General features: G+C 30.5%; 1 protein-coding gene across 3 annotated transcripts in view; it reads right to left on the bottom strand.

Annotated features, from left to right (window-relative positions):
• Nucleotides 1–18766, bottom strand: part of LOC134693409 (polyamine-transporting ATPase 13A3-like) — an 82416-nt gene that overhangs the window by 10432 nt on the left and 53218 nt on the right. For all 3 annotated transcript variants that reach the window (XM_063554222.1, XM_063554223.1, XM_063554224.1), the window contains 15 exons: nt 18610–18676; nt 17884–18015; nt 16789–16965; nt 16170–16315; nt 15369–15569; nt 14696–14757; nt 14196–14445; nt 13589–13745; nt 11290–11410; nt 10436–10560; nt 9696–9874; nt 7820–7930; nt 4124–4203; nt 3625–3777; nt 1280–1376 (listed from right to left, as the gene is read on the bottom strand). In XM_063554222.1, coding sequence (XP_063410292.1) covers nt 1280–1376; nt 3625–3777; nt 4124–4203; nt 7820–7930; nt 9696–9874; nt 10436–10560; nt 11290–11410; nt 13589–13745; nt 14196–14445; nt 14696–14757; nt 15369–15569; nt 16170–16315; nt 16789–16965; nt 17884–18015; nt 18610–18676 — 2058 coding nt within the window. The remainder of the gene's footprint in view (nt 1–1279; nt 1377–3624; nt 3778–4123; nt 4204–7819; nt 7931–9695; nt 9875–10435; nt 10561–11289; nt 11411–13588; nt 13746–14195; nt 14446–14695; nt 14758–15368; nt 15570–16169; nt 16316–16788; nt 16966–17883; nt 18016–18609; nt 18677–18766) is intronic.

Raw genomic sequence — 18766 nt, 5'->3', positions numbered from 1 at the left:
TATTAACAGCCAGGGGGTCCTTTACATGTTACAAAGTTCTGCAGGATTTTAGAGAGAAATCACAAGTGTGAGCATAAATACAACACATTGTACTTACTTGGAACCTGTTCATTTTAATCAAAGACAAATACATGAATATGAAAAATGAAATGTAATATTGAAAATTCCATGAAAATGTAAAGTTTCTTCATGAATATCACTAGAATATTCATCTAAATGTTTTGGATATCACTAGAATTATTTTTGAATTCAATATTGTAAGTGTTGTAAACAACATATCTACCCAATAAAGTAATTAAAAATCAATTGTCAAATATCATTACAAGTGCTTAATAATATCAGATGATTGATTAAAAATATAATATTACTGAAATGTCTTGGTTAAAAGCACTTTTAATGCAGTAAGCAGTGTGTACAAACTCTCCTTCCCCGTATCCCACCCTTTCCATGAAACTGTTACCTTTTTAACAAAATATCACTGAACAAATATTTGTCACATACTTTGAAAAAATATTCATATGGCAGTTCACCTCACATTTTTACATACATTTATATCTATTTTTCATGCTTACCAAAATACATCTTTTTTTTTTTTAAATTAAGTTAAATATTAAAATGGAAATGTTAAATAAAGTTAAAAACAAATTTATAGAACTATTTCAGTTTTACCATAATAAAATTAATTTCAATGTATTGCAAATTAAAAATGACAACATTTAATTACTTAAAATTGATAAGCTGATATTGTGGGATAATCTGTATAAAATAGATGTTGGTAAATCTGGTTATAACTTCCTATTTATAGCTATTTATAGCTGTTTTATTTTATTGTCACTTCAAGTTGCTATATAGAAGCTCTCTCGATCGCGCGATCATTATCTCATTTTTTTTTTACATAATATGTAGAATTTTCCCATTCTGAATCAAGTTTTTTTTTCAAAATTGATGGATCAAAATTATTCAGTGTGGGAAATAATTACTTCATAAATATTTCAAAAAAAAATTTTTTTTGCCACAAATTCCTGTATAATATTTTCTCTGTATTACTTGACTTCATGGTTCATTTTGTTAACTTCTATTTGATTTTTTTTCAAGCTTTTCAGAACCATTCTTAAAATCATTAGGATTTTTTTTAACTGTATAATAGAAATCATTCTTTCAGCATTTAAAGAGATCATTTTTATAGCTTATTTTGGAACTCAATTTTTTTTCTACTATCGCAACTTGATGTAAAAGTAAAAGAAGACAGCTTTGGTGCACAAAATTATTAACAACTTACCCAATACAATATACAAACTGTCAGAAACTGGGTCAAACTGTACATCGCCATATACTTAAAGATTCCAGAGGATGTCGTTAATGCTGCTCGCCCTTCTCTATAGAGGGAAACAAAAGCATGCTAGCAGACATACTATATAGAAGCTATAAAAGCAGGATAGACAAACACAACATACATATACAATTTTGATACATATTTCTTAGATTTAGAAACATTTGCTTCAGGATTTTATGGGGAATTTTTGAAGAAAAAAAAAATCAATAAACAAAATGATAACTGTAAATAAATTATTAAAAAAATGTTATTCCCTATCGAAATTATACTGTTACCAATCCAGACATAAGAATAATACAAAAGGCAGGGCAGGATTTATTTCACTAAGGACATTTAACTCTGGTATGAAATTTGTGGATTACAAAAACCAATCATATATCTTGCAATAGGATTGTAATATAACAATCTAAGAACTTTTAAAAGAATACATGCATAACATTTTAGCAAGGATATAGACTTATTTTCACTTCATCAGTTATCAGTCAAATGTTTTTGTCAAAACCAAAATGTTAACAACATGTTTTAAGAGATACTGTATTGAGTTATCACAATTGTTGACAGAAGTAGTTCATACCCATGCAAGGGGCAGAAAACAATGACATGCTGGTTTGAAGATAATGGACAAAAGAAGTAAATAGGAGGTACAATTCTTAAACAAAATTTCCCATTCACACATATATTTTTCATTACATTTCATTAGCAAAACTAGTTCTATGAATCTATATATATTTCATAACCTTGAAAATCATACATATACATTAATTTGATAAAATAGAGAAACTAAACATATTGTTAGGTTGCTGTCTCATTGATGATTATCCCTTTATCCCTTAATCTCTTTTATATACTGTGGCTTCTTTCATTATCATGGGAACCAATTTTTGGTGATTAGGAAAAAAAAAAACATGTTCGTGGATATTAAATTTAATGGTTTTGTTGAACTCAAAAGCCTATATAAAATATGTCATTCCTTGGATATTTAAATTCAAGGTTCACTCTTGCCATGAAATCCAAGAAAAAATGGTATCCAATGAATAAAAATGTATCCATAGAACAAACTGTCTACTGATGATTCATTATATTCATACCTGTCAACTCACCCGTTTTTTGCGGGTGACACCCGTTATTTTCACCTCTCACCCGGGAGTTTTTCTTTACCCGGCGGGTCCCGGGAATTTCTAACATTACCCGTTTCACCCGGATTTCTGACCGGAATTGTTTCCGGTATTTAGAAGTAATACGACCTTCGGTTTTATCGGTCTTTTTCAATGTAACCAAAAGTCAAAATGTAGGACTTGTTTACCTGAGCTACGTAACGATATTTTCAACAAGCTACAAGATGAGTTCAGTGACTATCAGTTGACCCCATTAGATGAACTTCCACTTTGCACTTCCCCTGAAACTGACATTGGTACATTTTGGGGAGAAATGTCCAAGTTGCATGACATTTTTCTTAACAAGCCAAGATTTTTTGTTTTGTCAAAACTTCCTAAAACATTACTGGTTTTACCAAACAGCAATGCAGACAGTGAGAGGGCATTTTCTTTAGTAAAGAAAATAGCTACAGAGTTTAGGGCTGATCTTAATAAGGATACACTGTGTGCTCTTCTTTCTTGTAAAATGAATACACATTTGCATTGCTATGAACTGAAACCAAGTGCAGTTCTTTTAAAGAATGCCAAGTCTGCTACTATGGAATATAACAATAGTCTGAAATAAACTTGTATACATGTTCTAACTGTTTTATATACATATTGACTATATAAATTATATGTAAACATATTTTTGTTCTTCAATTGAGCCCGCAAAATGTCGTACGCGTTATGACCTGAGATTTTTTTTCTCAATGCAGGTCATGACCTGACTTTTCATTTTCAGAGGTTGACAGGTATGTTATATTTCGTTGAATACCAATTTTCGTGGACTTTGTAGGTACAGGGAAAACGCAAATTTAAGTGTTTAACGAATTGCAAATTTTCTGTATGATTAAATGCAGACTTTTGGAAAACCACGCATTCAAATATTAACGAAAATGCAAGTTTTCCTCAATCCACGAAAATTGGTACCCACACAAATAAATGAATCCACAGTATCTTAAAATAAATAAATGCAAATCATTGACAGTAAATGTATGATGTAATAAACCATGTCTATTATTCTTTACTATGCATTTATCTTAACAAAATATCCAAAAACATTTAATTTATACTTTCATTGCAATGTATTAAAAATTCATTTTACCTAATTCAATATTGGACAAAAATGTATATGACTAAAAAAGGTTAACATACCTGATTAGTGTAGGTACACACTCTATATTAGGGTTTTTAGAGGTAAAAGGGGAGGCAACTGAAGCCTCTGCCTCAGACAGAGATATCCCTGCATGTGCAGTCTTCAGGGCCCCACAATCATTGGCTCCATCTCCACACATACCAACAAAGTAACTGAAATTATATTGAAGGTGGAACATAAAACTACAGGGAGATAACTCTGTAAAAATCAGCTCAACTTTTTAACCATGTTTTGTTGTAAAGAAAATATTAAGCTACTCAATGATTAAAATAAGTGTTTGTCAAACAGCTATATATCTAATGAAAGTTTTCCCATAAAGTGTGTGGTTCAAGTTTTTTGTAATTTTAAAACTTTTGTCAAAGGGTCAAAGCAAATATTTTGTCAAATTGCCAAATTATAGAATTAATCAAGGTGTATAACTCAAAAATTATTGTGGGCCCTTAAGGTTTTTTATCACTTGATAAAATTACCACAAATTTTCTTTAATCAAAATCTTACCCTAATTCTTGTAATGTTTCTATTAACTGTCCCTTTTGTTCTGGTGAAAATCTAGCAAATACTGTTCCCCTTACACATAACTGTAATATAAATACAAAGACTAAAATCTAGGAAATACTGTTCCCCTTACACATAACTGTAATATAAATACAAAGACTAAAATCTAGGAAATACTGTTCCCCTTACACATAACTGCAATATAAATACAAAGACTAAAATCTAGGAAATACTGTTCTTGGAAATCACTGCAATATAAATACAAAGACAAATCTAGGAAATACTGTTCCCCTTACACATAACTGCAATATAAATACAAAGACTAAAATCTAGCAAATACTGTTCCCCTTACATATAATTGCAATATAAATACAAAGACTAAAATCTAAGGAAATACTGTTCCCCTTACACATAACTGCAATATAAATACAAAGACTAAAATCTAAGGAAATACTGTTCCCCTTACACATAACTGCAATATAAATACAAAGACTAAAATCTAGCAAATACTGTTCCCCTTACACATAACTGCAATATAAATACAAAGACTAAAATCTAGGAAATATTGTTCCCCTTACACACAACTGCAATATAAATACAAAGACTAAAATCTAGGAAATACTGTTCCCCTTACACATAACTGCAATATAAATACAAAGACTAAAATCTAGGAAATACTGTTCCCCTTACACATAACTGCAATATAAATACAAAGACTAAAATCTAAGGAAATACTGTTCCCCTTACACATAACTGCAATATAAATACAAAGACTAAAATCTAGGAAATACTGTTCCCCTTACACATAACTGCAATATAAATACAAAGACTAAAATCTAAGGAAATACTGTTCCCCTTACACATAACTGCAATATAAATACAAAGACTAAAATCTAGGAAATACTGTTCCCCTTACACATAACTGCAATATAAATACAAAGACTAAAATCTAGCAAATACTGTTCCCCTTACACATAACTGCAATATAAATATAAAGACTAAAATCTAGGAAATACTGTTCCCCTTACACATAACTGCAATATAAATACAAAGACTAAAATCTAGGAAATACTGTTCCCCTTACACATAACTGCAATATAAATACAAAGACTAAAATCTAGGAAATACTGTTCCCCTTACACATAACTGCAATATAAATACAAAGACTAAAATCTAGGAAATACTGTTCCCCTTACACATAACTGCAATATAAATACAAAGACTAAAATCTAAGGAAATACTGTTCCCCTTACACATAACTGCAATATAAATACAAAGACTAAAATCTAGGAAATACTGTTCCCCTTACACATAACTGCAATATAAATACAAAGACTAAAATCTAGGAAATACTGTTCCCCTTACACATAACTGCAATATAAATACAAAGACTAAAATCTAGCAAATACTGTTCCCCTTACACATAACTGCAATATAAATACAAAGACTAAAATCTAGGAAATACTGTTCCCCTTACACATAACTGCAATATAAATACAAAGACTAAAAGCTAGGAAATACTGTTCCCCTTACACATAACTGCAATATAAATACAAAGACTAAAATCTAGGAAATACTGTTCCCCTTACACATAACTGTAATATAAATACAAAGACTAAAATCTAGGAAATACTGTTCCCCTTACACATAACTGTAATATAAATACAAAGACTAAAATCTAGGAAATACTGTTCCCCTTACACATAACTGTAATATAAATACAAAGACTAAAATCTAGGAAATACTGTTCCCCTTACATATAACTGCAATATAAATACAAAGACTAAAATCTAGCAAATACTGTTCTAGGAAATCACTGCAATATAAATATAAAGACTAAAATCTAGGAAATACTGTTCCCCTTACACATAACTGCAATATAAATACAAAGACTAAAATCTAGGAAATACTTTTCCCCTTACACATAACTGCAATATAAATACAAAGACTAAAATCTAGGAAATACTGTTCTTGGAAATCACTGCAATATAAATACAAAGACAAATCTAGGAAATACTGTTCCCCTTACACATAACTGCAATATAAATACAAAGACTAAAATCTAGCAAATACTGTTCCCCTTACATATAATTGCAATATAAATACAAAGACTAAAATCTAAGGAAATACTGTTCCCCTTACACATAACTGCAATATAAATACAAAGACTAAAATCTAAGGAAATACTGTTCCCCTTACACATAACTGCAATATAAATACAAAGACTAAAATCTAGCAAATACTGTTCCCCTTACACATAACTGCAATATAAATACAAAGACTAAAATCTAGCAAATACTGTTCCCCTTACACATAACTGCAATATAAATACAAAGACTAAAATCTAGGAAATATTGTTCCCCTTACACACAACTGCAATATAAATACAAAGACTAAAATCTAGGAAATACTGTTCCCCTTACACATAACTGCAATATAAATACAAAGACTAAAATCTAGGAAATACTGTTCCCCTTACACATAACTGCAATATAAATACAAAGACTAAAATCTAAGGAAATACTGTTCCCCTTACACATAACTGCAATATAAATACAAAGACTAAAATCTAGCAAATACTGTTCCCCTTACACATAACTGCAATATAAATACAAAGACTAAAATCTAGCAAATACTGTTCCCCTTACACATAACTGCAATATAAATACAAAGACTAAAATCTAGGAAATATTGTTCCCCTTACACACAACTGCAATATAAATACAAAGACTAAAATCTAGGAAATACTGTTCCCCTTACACATAACTGCAATATAAATACAAAGACTAAAATCTAGGAAATACTGTTCCCCTTACACATAACTGCAATATAAATACAAAGACTAAAATCTAAGGAAATACTGTTCCCCTTACACATAACTGCAATATAAATACAAAGACTAAAATCTAAGGAAATACTGTTCCCCTTACACATAACTGCAATATAAATACAAAGACTAAAATCTAGGAAATACTGTTCCCCTTACACATAACTGCAATATAAATACAAAGACTAAAATCTAAGGAAATACTGTTCCCCTTACACATAACTGCAATATAAATACAAAGACTAAAATCTAGGAAATACTGTTCCCCTTACACATAACTGCAATATAAATACAAAGACTAAAATCTAGGAAATACTGTTCCCCTTACACATAACTGCAATATAAATACAAAGACTAAAATCTAAGGAAATACTGTTCCCCTTACACATAACTGCAATATAAATACAAAGACTAAAATCTAGGAAATACTGTTCCCCTTACACATAACTGCAATATAAATACAAAGACTAAAATCTAGCAAATACTGTTCCCCTTACACATAACTGCAATATAAATATAAAGACTAAAATCTAGGAAATACTGTTCCCCTTACACATAACTGCAATATAAATACAAAGACTAAAATCTAGGAAATACTGTTCCCCTTACACATAACTGCAATATAAATACAAAGACTAAAATCTAGGAAATACTGTTCCCCTTACACATAACTGCAATATAAATACAAAGACTAAAATCTAGCAAATACTGTTCTTGGAAATCACTGCAATATAAATTCTTGCTTTCATGTTGAGCAATATAGATATATTGATTGTCATTCATCTTAACTTAAAGAATCTCATGCCAAATGGTTTATACAAACATGCAGGCAAGGGGACATAATAAGTTTTTTCAAAGATATTTTCACCAACCTTTTGTAGCAGATCATGGAAGTGTGTCCTTACTACTGACCAAGAACGGCCATCAATAGCAAAATGGAAATTATTCCCATCATCTCTTGGTAAAATGTCAACTGCAACTTCCTGTAATGACAATTAACATTACAAAATTAGAAAAATTTAAATGATGTAGTAAGCATTGAAATTCCATATAGAATACTTTTCAAATAATTCTTTCTAAACTCTCCCCTTTTCTTTTATATACGTCTATGATCTTTTTCATCAACAGAAGAGGGAGTCAAAAAGGATTTTCTTTTGTTATTCAAGTGCAAAATGGCTTGTGGTTTCCATTAAAACAGGTTAAAAAAAAGTAAACCACAATTTAATTATATATTAATGAAATATGATCTGTACGTCTGGTGAGAATGTCAACATATAATTGTTTAATCATCACAGAAGTTTCGCTGGAAACTTATTATATAAACAATGCTATATTATTTAAATTATAACTTCAAAAAGATATACTGTAATATTTTATTCAGTGGAAGGAATATTCTATAACATTTCTTCTATGTGGACCTAATACCATAAGAAAGGAATGTTTATTGCATGACAAAATAATTTTTAATGATAAAGTATTGGATCATATGAAACCAAGTTTTGTCAAAACTTTAGTTCTGAAAATCTGCCTCTCTGGGGAAAGAGTCAGGGTATAAAACCGTATAATCATTATAAAATTATAACAAACACCAAAACTCCTTGAAATATAATTGAGATGAATAGTTGAAAATTTCAGATTTATCAGTAAACAGTTTAGAAACAAATATTGTTCACTAGTAAACACAATTCTGAATTCAAAACATTTTCAGCACAAGAGTTATCATCAAGATTTGTTCACAATCATATAATAAACAGCTGCGCCATGAGCGCATGATACGCCCGACGTCTTATGTGGAAGTTATATGCATTAATCATAAATAGTTCTGAGAAAGTTTTAAGCAATAACCATGCTTATAGTTTTTGAGACACGGCGGGAAACCCCCCACCATGGTTTTTTGTTTACAAAAAACTAAATATCACTAAAAATAAAATTTTGAATCAAAACCATAAGTATACAGATCTCAAGTTACGGTGTGACATGTTTACGCCAGACAGACAGACGGACGGACAACGGTATATCATAATATGTCCCGTCTAAAAGACTACGGGCGTATAAAAACGACAAAATTTCCTTAAAATTACCAATTCAAGGGTAGCAACCCATCAACTGGTTGTCTGATTCATCTGAAAATTTGTAAGTAGATAGATGTTGACTTGATGAAAGTTATTATCTCTGTCAGATTTGCTCTTAATGCTTTGGTTTCAGAGTTATAAGCCAAAATCTACATATTACCCCTATGTTATATTTTTGGACACATTTTTTTAACTAGTTACCCCAATGATGATTATGGCCAACTTTGGTTAAATTTGGCCCAGTAGTTTTAGAGGAAAAGATTATTGTAAAAGTATACAGACGATGCCTGACGACGATCACGACGACAACAATGGACGCCTTTGGGCCAGGTTAGCTAAAAATTGTAAAACATTATTGAAATTTCCATAAAAAAAAAAAAAAACTTGGTAAAAGGAGAGAGAATTTGAAAGAGAAAGTTATACTGGTAGGTATCTTTTGAAAATTGCATTTATTAATTATTTAAAAAAAAAATAAAACCCTAGGTAGTAAAATTATAATTAATTTACTTGCAAGTTGGAGGTAACATTAACTTTTCTTTACATAACTTTTCCTCTTACCGGGTACTTTAAAAACACACATCATTAATTTTCATACTTATTAAAAACAAGTAGAGATTCATATTTTAATATATATGTTTCTTATAGCCATCATTATCTATAAAGCAACCATTCATACCTCTATAGAAGCAGATCCTGTTTTAGAGGTCTCCTGTTTATATTCTTCTGCATAAACAAATTCTATATAAGCTTCAACTTTGCCTGATTCAGGATAACCTTGAACTAATACAATCTTTTCTTTAGGAGGGACCATGCCTATCTCCCTAGCAACACTTAAAGCTGTTAACATGTTGTCTCCTAGAAACAGGATGAAATTGATGCTATATTTTATAATACTTTTGTATACGGTAATATTATAAATGAATATCGTCAAAAAAAAAGATTTCTATATAAAACTAATCAAAGCATGCAAAAATAGTTCTGATACATTATTGATTCTAAGCCCTATGAACACAACAAAATTTCCAAACTAATCAAAGCATACAAAAATAGTTCTGATACATATTCCATTCTTAGCCCTATGAAAACAACAAAATTTCCAAAAATCAATAAATAAAGTTCCATAACTCTGAAATGACAAAATTGGAAGCTATCGAAATTGAAAGGAACATTTTTTGGGTCAATTCTTATATTCAAATTTCATGAAAATAAATTTAAGAAAAATTGAGATATTATAGAAACTGGTGGCTTACAGACAGAATTCTTAAGAATTCAGGTAAATATATAAGTTACTCATTAAATCTCTTGTTGAACTAAAAAGTGCAGTAAATTCTCTCAGAAAATCAATTCCACCAATGTTACAAACCTCGCTGAATTTTCCTATATACAAGCTTGCCTTTAGTAAGTTATGATACTAACCTGTAACCATTACAGTTCTAATGTTGGCCTGTCTTAGCTGTGTTATAACAGGTGTAGTTTCAGGCTTTACTCTGTTTTCTGTGACCAAAAATCCAAGAAAAGTTAATCCTTTCTCAACTTGTTCCCTGTTAATTGAAACATTGTTATAAATAATTCTGATGTATACATTTGGTCAATATCTGCATATAAAATATTTATGATAAAAGATTTCTTTTTATGAAATAATCAATTTACCGGGTAAGTTATTTGCAGATCTTTGGTAAATTCTGTTGATTTTATTCCTATTTGTTAATACTTCAAACATAGTCCAATCTAATTAAAAACCAACCTCTCATCGATCCTGTTTTCTGATATGTCCCGTGGGAGTTCTATTGAAGTCCTCTTTGAGGTCACATGTGAGTGAACTAGAAGTTATGAATTTATAATGATATGTAAATGAGTTGAGGACCTATCAATAAGCCAATCAAAAAAGTTTATGAATTCTTTTGACTGACGATTTCTTTGTAAATAAAATTGAGTTACATCCATTTACCTCACGATAAACTTTCAAGATCGTCGAAGACTAATTTTCATTGGTCGAAAAAGACACACTCACATGTGCCCTCAAACAGGGTTTCGTTAGATCTCCCACGCAACATATCAGAAAACAGGAGCGATGAGAGATTGGTTTTTAATTAGATTGTACATAGTCGAACTTGAAATACAGCATGGACTCTTTCTTATTCCTCTATGTTGATTTTTAGTTGTTATTTTCTTTTAAGATCTTCACTGACACATAGCTTTTTATTCATATGTAGAAATTCAGAATTAAAAAATAATAATATAATTGGCAATATTTATCTAAGAAGATTTACCTTTGAATTCTTTGAATTTTAGTATATTTAAGCTTAGCTGGTAACTGTCTCCATGCAAGGGCCAGAACTCTGTATCCATGCTGTGTATACTTCATCAACTTGTCATGGTAGTCATCAGGAACTGAAATATATATGGTATTCATCAGAATATCTGTCATTAAAACTTAGCATAATTTTTTTTCCAAAGGAAGTTTCAAAATATATATGCAGATATAATTCTATTCTATATTAAATAGTGTTTGGTTTTCTGTTTTGCTTTTTCCAATCATATTGTGTTGTAAAATGATGATGTTTTTACACTATCTTCTATACATTTGTATACACTATTTTTTCCTAATGCAGCATTACTAGTAAACAAATATATACATGGAAAAATTGCCTATCAAATTCAGTAAAAGAGTATTATGAGTATTTTTTTTTGGGGTAAATAGCCTGGTCTATTTTAACAAAAATAAAATGACTAACTTGTTTTGGGAATATAGCCTGTCCCATTTCAACAAAAGTAAATTGACTTACTTGTTTTGGTTAAAGCCTGCCCCATCTCAACAAAAGTAAAACAACACACCATTTTTTAAGTAAAAGCCTGTCCCATCTCAACAAAATTAAAATGATTAACTTGTTTCAGGTAAATAACCTGTCCAATCTCAACAAAAGTAAAACAACACACCATTTTTTAAGTAAAAGCCTGTCCCATCTCAACAAAATTAAAATGAATAACTTGTTTCAGGTAAATAGCCTGTCCCATCTCAACAAAATTAAAATGAATAACTTGTTTCAGGTAAATAGCCTGTCCCATCTCAACAAAAGTAAAATGAATAACTTGTTTCAGGTAAATAGCCTGTCCCATCTCAACAAAATTAAAATGAATAACTTGTTTCAGGTAAATAGCCTGTCCCATCTCAACAAAATTAAAATGAATAACTTGTTTCAGGTAAATAGCCTATCCCATCTCAACAAAAGTAAAATGAATAACTTGTTTCAGGTAAATAGCCTGTCCCATCTCAACAAAAGTAAAATGAATAACTTGTTTCAGGTAAATAGCCTGTCCCATCTCAACAAAAGTAAAATGGATAACTTGTTTCAGGTAAATAGCCTATCCTATCTCAACAAAAGTAAAATGAATAACTTGTTTCAGGTAAACAGCCTATCCCATCTCAACAAAAGTAAAATGAATAACTTGTTTCAGGTAAATAGCCTGTCCCATCTCAACAAAAGTAAAATGAATAACTTGTTTCAGGTAAATAGCCTGTCCCATCTCAACAAAAGTAAAATGAATAACTTGTTTCAGGTAAATAGCCTGTCCCATCTCAACAAAAGTAAAATGAATAACTTGTTTCAGGTAAATAGCCTGTCCCATCTCAACAAAAGTAAAATGAATAACTTGTTTCAGGTAAATAGCCTATCCCATCTCAACAAAATTAAAATGAATAACTTGTTTCAGGTAAATAGCCTGTCCCATCTCAACAAAAGTAAAATGAATAACTTGTTTCAGGTAAATAGCCTGTCCCATCTCAACAAAAGTAAAATGAATAACTTGTTTCAGGTAAATAGCCTGTCCAATCTCAACAAAAGTAAAATGAATAACTTGTTTCAGGTAAATAGCCTGTCCCATCTCAACAAAAGTAAAATGAATAACTTGTTTCAGGTAAATAGCCTGTCCAATCTCAACAAAAGTAAAATGAATAACTTGTTTCAGGTAAATAGCCTGTCACATCTCAACAAAAGTAAAATGAATAACTTGTTTTAGGTAAATAGCCTGTCCCATCTCAACAAAAGTAAAATGAATAACTTGTTTCAGGTAAATAGCCTGTCCTATCTCAACAAAATTAAAATGAATAACTTGTTTCAGGTAAATAGCCTGTCCAATCTCAACAAAAGTAAAATGAATAACTTGTTTCAGGTAAATAGCCTGTCCCATCTCAACAAAAGTAAAATGAATAACTTGTTTCAGGTAAATAGCCTGTCCCATCTCAACAAAAGTAAAATGAATAACTTGTTTCAGGTAAACAGCCTATCCTATCTCAACAAAAGTAAAATGAATAACTTGTTTCAGGTAAATAGCCTGTCCCATCTCAACAAAATTAAAATGAATAACTTGTTTCAGGTAAATAGCCTGTCCCATCTCAACAAAAGTAAAATGAATAACTTGTTTTAGGTAAATAGCCTGTCCTATCTCAACAAAAGTAAAATGAATAACTTGTTTCAGGTAAATAGCCTGTCCCATCTCAACAAAAGTAAAATGAATAACTTGTTTCAGGTAAATAGCCTGCCCCATTTCAACAAATGTAAAATGACTTACCTGTATCTGGTTTTGAAAGCTGAATTATTTTTTCTGGAGCTCCTTTGGCAAACAGATCAAAGTTTTGTGATCCTAACATTCTCACTATCACAGACATTCTTTGTAAACTAGAGGAAAATGTAAACTGACGAATTATTCCAATTTCTTTCTGTAATGGCTGAAAAAAAGGTAAACTGTAAGCATGATATTATGATAACCTGTCAGCTTCATAAAAATTAAACTGTATGTTTTAACTAAAAAGAATTCCAATGACATATAATTTTTTATAAAAAACCCTGATAGCATGAACTGAAATTTTCTACCAAAGATAAAACCGCGGTCGTCACCCGGTAAGTGTTTAGCCTGTTAGTAAGGCCGTGTCAGGAAGGACCCAAACTGGCATTACTCCTAAAATTTACACATAAAGGAATTTCTATCAATCGTGACCACTATTTCAATTTGTAAATTTCTAACTTTTTTATATACTCATATGAGAATCAGAGATAAGATCCTAGTTAGACATACCACTATATCCTATATTAATTTCATTTTTCCTACTCGCGAAAGTGACCAAAATAAATTGAAAGTGGATTTATAGTATCAAATTACCAGACGAAGCCTTCTTTACCTTAAAGTGTTGGTCAAAGGATCTTGATTCATCAGATTTTGGCCTGACTATAGTAGGTGCAATCATGTCAAACTTTGAAGAGTCTTCCCCTTCCTCAATAAGTTCCCATCCTGTAGCTTCAAACATGATCAGATCTAATGGGTCACCACTTAGAACACCCTCTATCCGAGTCAAAGAATGGCAGGTGGCCATTGCAGATATAAAACTGTCATTGTTCACTTTACTCAAGTCAGTGTACTCCTTGTCTAAACTGCATTGGAAGAAAAGAATCAACATAAAATTTTACATGTAATTGTAAAAACACTTTCTTCAATTTAACATATAAATTCTGTCACGTTTTTTCAGAGAAAATTAACAACAATACGTCTTAATCTAAAGTTTTCCAAGAGAGCATATACATGTAGCTAGTTTTCTCCCCATTTTCTCTCTTTAGATCAAAATTCATGTTACTGAGTGAAGAATTTAAATGAATACTTTATCTGTCCTTTTTTACCACTTACTTGTCATTTTCCACTGGAACAACACTATGCATATCCAAACCATCTTCTGTGAGGGTACCAGTCTATAAAAAAAATAATCTCAAAGAAAGGTATGAGGTATAAGTTCATGGATTTTGCAGTTTTATAAAACCATACACGTTCAAACTAATGCATTTCAAATATTCCACAGATGTAGATATCTAAAAAATTTAAAACATACAATAAAAACTCTAAAAAAAAAAAAGGCAATGCAAAAAATCTGAGAAATTGCTACTGAATACTGGTAGTTAGTGAAGAATTATTCCACACAAAAAAAACCATTAATTTCATAACAGCAAATCATGTTTTTTTCTATAAAAGCACTTACAACAAATCAATATTTTAGAATTTCCCTGTAAACGCAGTTCTGTTAGAGACTCTATGTAAGATGGGGATTCGGTTGGAAGGGAGACAATTGTAGAACTTTTTTTTCATATCTATTAAATTCACAAAATTTGTAATGCCACCTCATTTTGTAGTCCTAAATTTGCAATGTTCAGGTTGAAAATGACAAGTTTGTTGACTTGTCAAGTTCAATTTGGTGTCATTCATTTAAGAGTTATTCTTTTTTTAGCAAAACATTTCATAGTGTTTTACATCATGGATCTTTGTAATCTGGAGAAAACTTGCAAGCAATAACCATACTTCAACAAACCTTGTCAAAACAGAAAGCATTGATACTGCCACTGACATTGATACTTCTAGGACTAATGCAGTATACAAGTTGTTTCTTCAATCTGTACTGGGCAAACACAATCCCAATGGTGAGTGCTGCTGGCAAGGCAGGTGGAACTGCTATTGTTATCAGGTCAAGGGCACGAATTATAATGTCGGATGGATGCTCTCCTGCTTGTACCTAAATTAGATTAATAATTGAGATAAAACATATTAAAATTAAGTAATTAAACATTTAGTTCATTGTAAAATGAAATATGCATAATTGGAAGAAAAATTTAGTCTCACAATTAGTATTTTTTCAATGTTATATCTACCTGTACATAACATATATGTCTTTCTTTCACTAAAGTTTTAGGGTCATACAGTGCCTCCTAGTAATTAAAATCCAAACTCATTAACTGAGATAAATTGAAAAGTAGAAAATAGGAGATTTATCATTTAATAATACTGAACATTCTCTTTTATTTCAAATCTGTAGCATGCTCACATACACCAAAGCTTCAACTGTTTCATAACTAAAATCTAAATCAAGACTGTGGTCCAAGTTTTTTCTAGCTATGTTATAGTCTGTAAACCAAGTAAGTTTTGTGGATGATTTATTTTCACAACTTTATATGAGTTGAAAAATAACTTGAATATTCAAAGTGGCAAATATGTAAAACTTTGATCTTCCCTTATTTTGGTACATCAAGAATTACAACTTCTTGAAGCATAAATTATAAACAAAATAATTTGGTTAACAGTACACACTTTACACTTGACTGTATAAATATCCTACCATCAATACAATGGTATAGATGAATCCTATACCAGCAATGGCTGCCAGGGCTCCAACAAATATATATGTATCTCTGTTAAACTTGAAGTCTACTGGTTTAGGATACATGATAGATCTTACAAGTTCTCCTTTAGCTGTTGTAAAACCTAATAAGAAATGAATATTCACATTAATGGCATGTAAGACACATATAGGCCAAAATTCATTTGCATTACAAAAAGAACATAAAAAATATTCATTTGTATCACCGGTAAAAAGATGTAGAAACAAATTATCATATCAGCATACCAAAGACAACAACTAAATATCAGTAACTGCAATATAATAAGCTGGGAGATAACTCATAGAAAATTTCAAAAATAATCTTCTCATCCGAGTCCCTTATAATCATGTTTTCTTCAAATAATTTTTTGAACAGTTCTACTGACTTTTTTAAAAATCTTTAAAAAATAATTCCTATGAATTATCAATTGATTCACTCAGTAAGTACGAGAAGAAAGTATGATTTAAGACACAAAAAGCATTAATTTATTTTATGGTAAAAAATGTTTTTAATAACTTGACATCATTCAGTCTAACGATATCACATGAAAGATTTTTAAGTCAGAATACATTATACCTGTTCTTAGTACAACAGCTCTAACTTTGTGGGTTCCATAGTAACGAGTCTGGATGATATGAGTACCACAAAACAAAACATGACGAGAATGTTCCTTAATTTGGAAAAATATATCATCCTGAGATTTAGACATTTTAGGATTTGGTAATGGAGTCTTTGTTACTGGTACACTTTCACCTGTCAAAAGAAAATAAACATATTTTCATTCATTCAGATATGAATCTTAAAGTCAGTCTCCCAAGGAGAATAATAGCTAAATTTTTAAGTTACTTTTTTAAGTCCAAGGACAATGATTCTGCACAAAATCATCAGATCGAAACAACAATCAAACTTGGTCTGTAACTTGTTATTACAAAACTATGTACCAATTATTAAATCAATATCTTCAAGCATGTTGAAAAAAAACTTAAAAGTGAAGAAACTGTTTATTTCAGTTAAACTTAAAAGTGAAGAAACTGTTTATTTCAGTTAAACTTAAAAGTGAAGAAAACTGTTTATTTAGGTAAAACTTAAAAGTGAGGAAAACTGTTTATTTGAGTAAAACTTAAAAGTGAGGAAAACTGTTTATTTGAGTAAAACTTAAAAGTGAGGAAAACTGTTTATTTGAGTAAAACTTACTTCCTATATTTTTTTTTGTGGTATGCGTGTGCCTCAAATCAAAACAGGGTAATTTTTTCATGCCCTGCTGGTTAGAACAGGATCCCTATTTCATGCCGGCTGGTTATATTAAAACAGTAGCATTTTTTCATGTCATGCTGTGAGAACAGTGTCTTTTTTAAACAAAGTATTTGTTTAGAACAGGATCACTTATTTAACTGCTTAAGATACAGTCTAGAACCTAGTTCTAGAACTGCATTCATTTTTATAAGGTCTAGAGCAGGGTATACATTTTCTGAGCGTATATAGAACAGGGTAAGTTTTTCAATATTTTTGTTTAGAACAGGGTAAGTTTTTCAATATTTTTGTTTAGAACAGGGTAAGTTTTTCAATATTTTCTTGTTAGAACAGGGTATGATTTGGCAAGTGCTGTCAGCACAATTATACCTAAAAGGATAGTTAGTAACCCCCAGGGCTTTCAGTAAAACAAATTCATACCTGTCAGCATACTTTCATTGACAATACAATTGCCTGCCACTAATACAGCATCACACTGCATGATACACCCATTTCTTGGTATTTCTATCACATCACCAGGGACTAGATCTTCAGATGAAATTTCAATATATTCTACAAAAGATGTACAGTTTAGATTAAAATTTGATTCAGACGACAAATGTATAACAACTTTCATTTCATAGATACAACTTACCAAAGACATTTTATTAATATAGATACTGGAAAATAAATATACTTTTCCCACTTCCCAGATAATTTTCATAACATCAGCCATTTCTAGCAGTGATTAATTTTCTTTGTTTTCCAATTATGGATATATACATTTAAAAAAGATAAATGTTTTAGATATTTGAACTAATATACATTCACATTATTTGAACTGCTCTCAAAAGTCAGTAACTAATGTGCTAGCAAACAGGAAGACAATTTACAAAGTATAAAATTGAGAATCAAAGTGAGGAACATGACCAAAGAGCAGAAAACAGCAAAAGGCCACCAATGGGTCTTAAATACAGGGAGGAAATCTTGCACCCAGAGGCCTGCTTCAGATGCAAAAATGTATACAAGTTCAGTAATAATGGAGGTCATACAAAACTCTGAAATATAGAAAAGAAACTAAAATTAAAAATCCTACAAGAGTATGTTGACTTTTTATTAGTCCAGCTCCTAAAGGTAACTTTTTGTAAGAATCAGCAATATACTCACCATCCCCTCCTCTACATACAGTAACTATACTGGAAGAATCAATGGTGTTTCTCAAAGCTCTTTGCATCTGAAAATAAGGGTAACTATATATTTGTTGAATACCTACTAACATCATTTACTTTTATATGTTACAGAAAGTATGAAAATTAAATAAAGT

This window comes from Mytilus trossulus, chromosome 12 (assembly GCF_036588685.1).
Source record: "Mytilus trossulus isolate FHL-02 chromosome 12, PNRI_Mtr1.1.1.hap1, whole genome shotgun sequence".
Classification (NCBI taxonomy): Eukaryota; Metazoa; Mollusca; class Bivalvia; order Mytilida; family Mytilidae; genus Mytilus; species Mytilus trossulus.
Note: the sequence above shows the minus strand (reverse complement) of the source record. Positions and strands in the feature narration are given on the sequence as shown.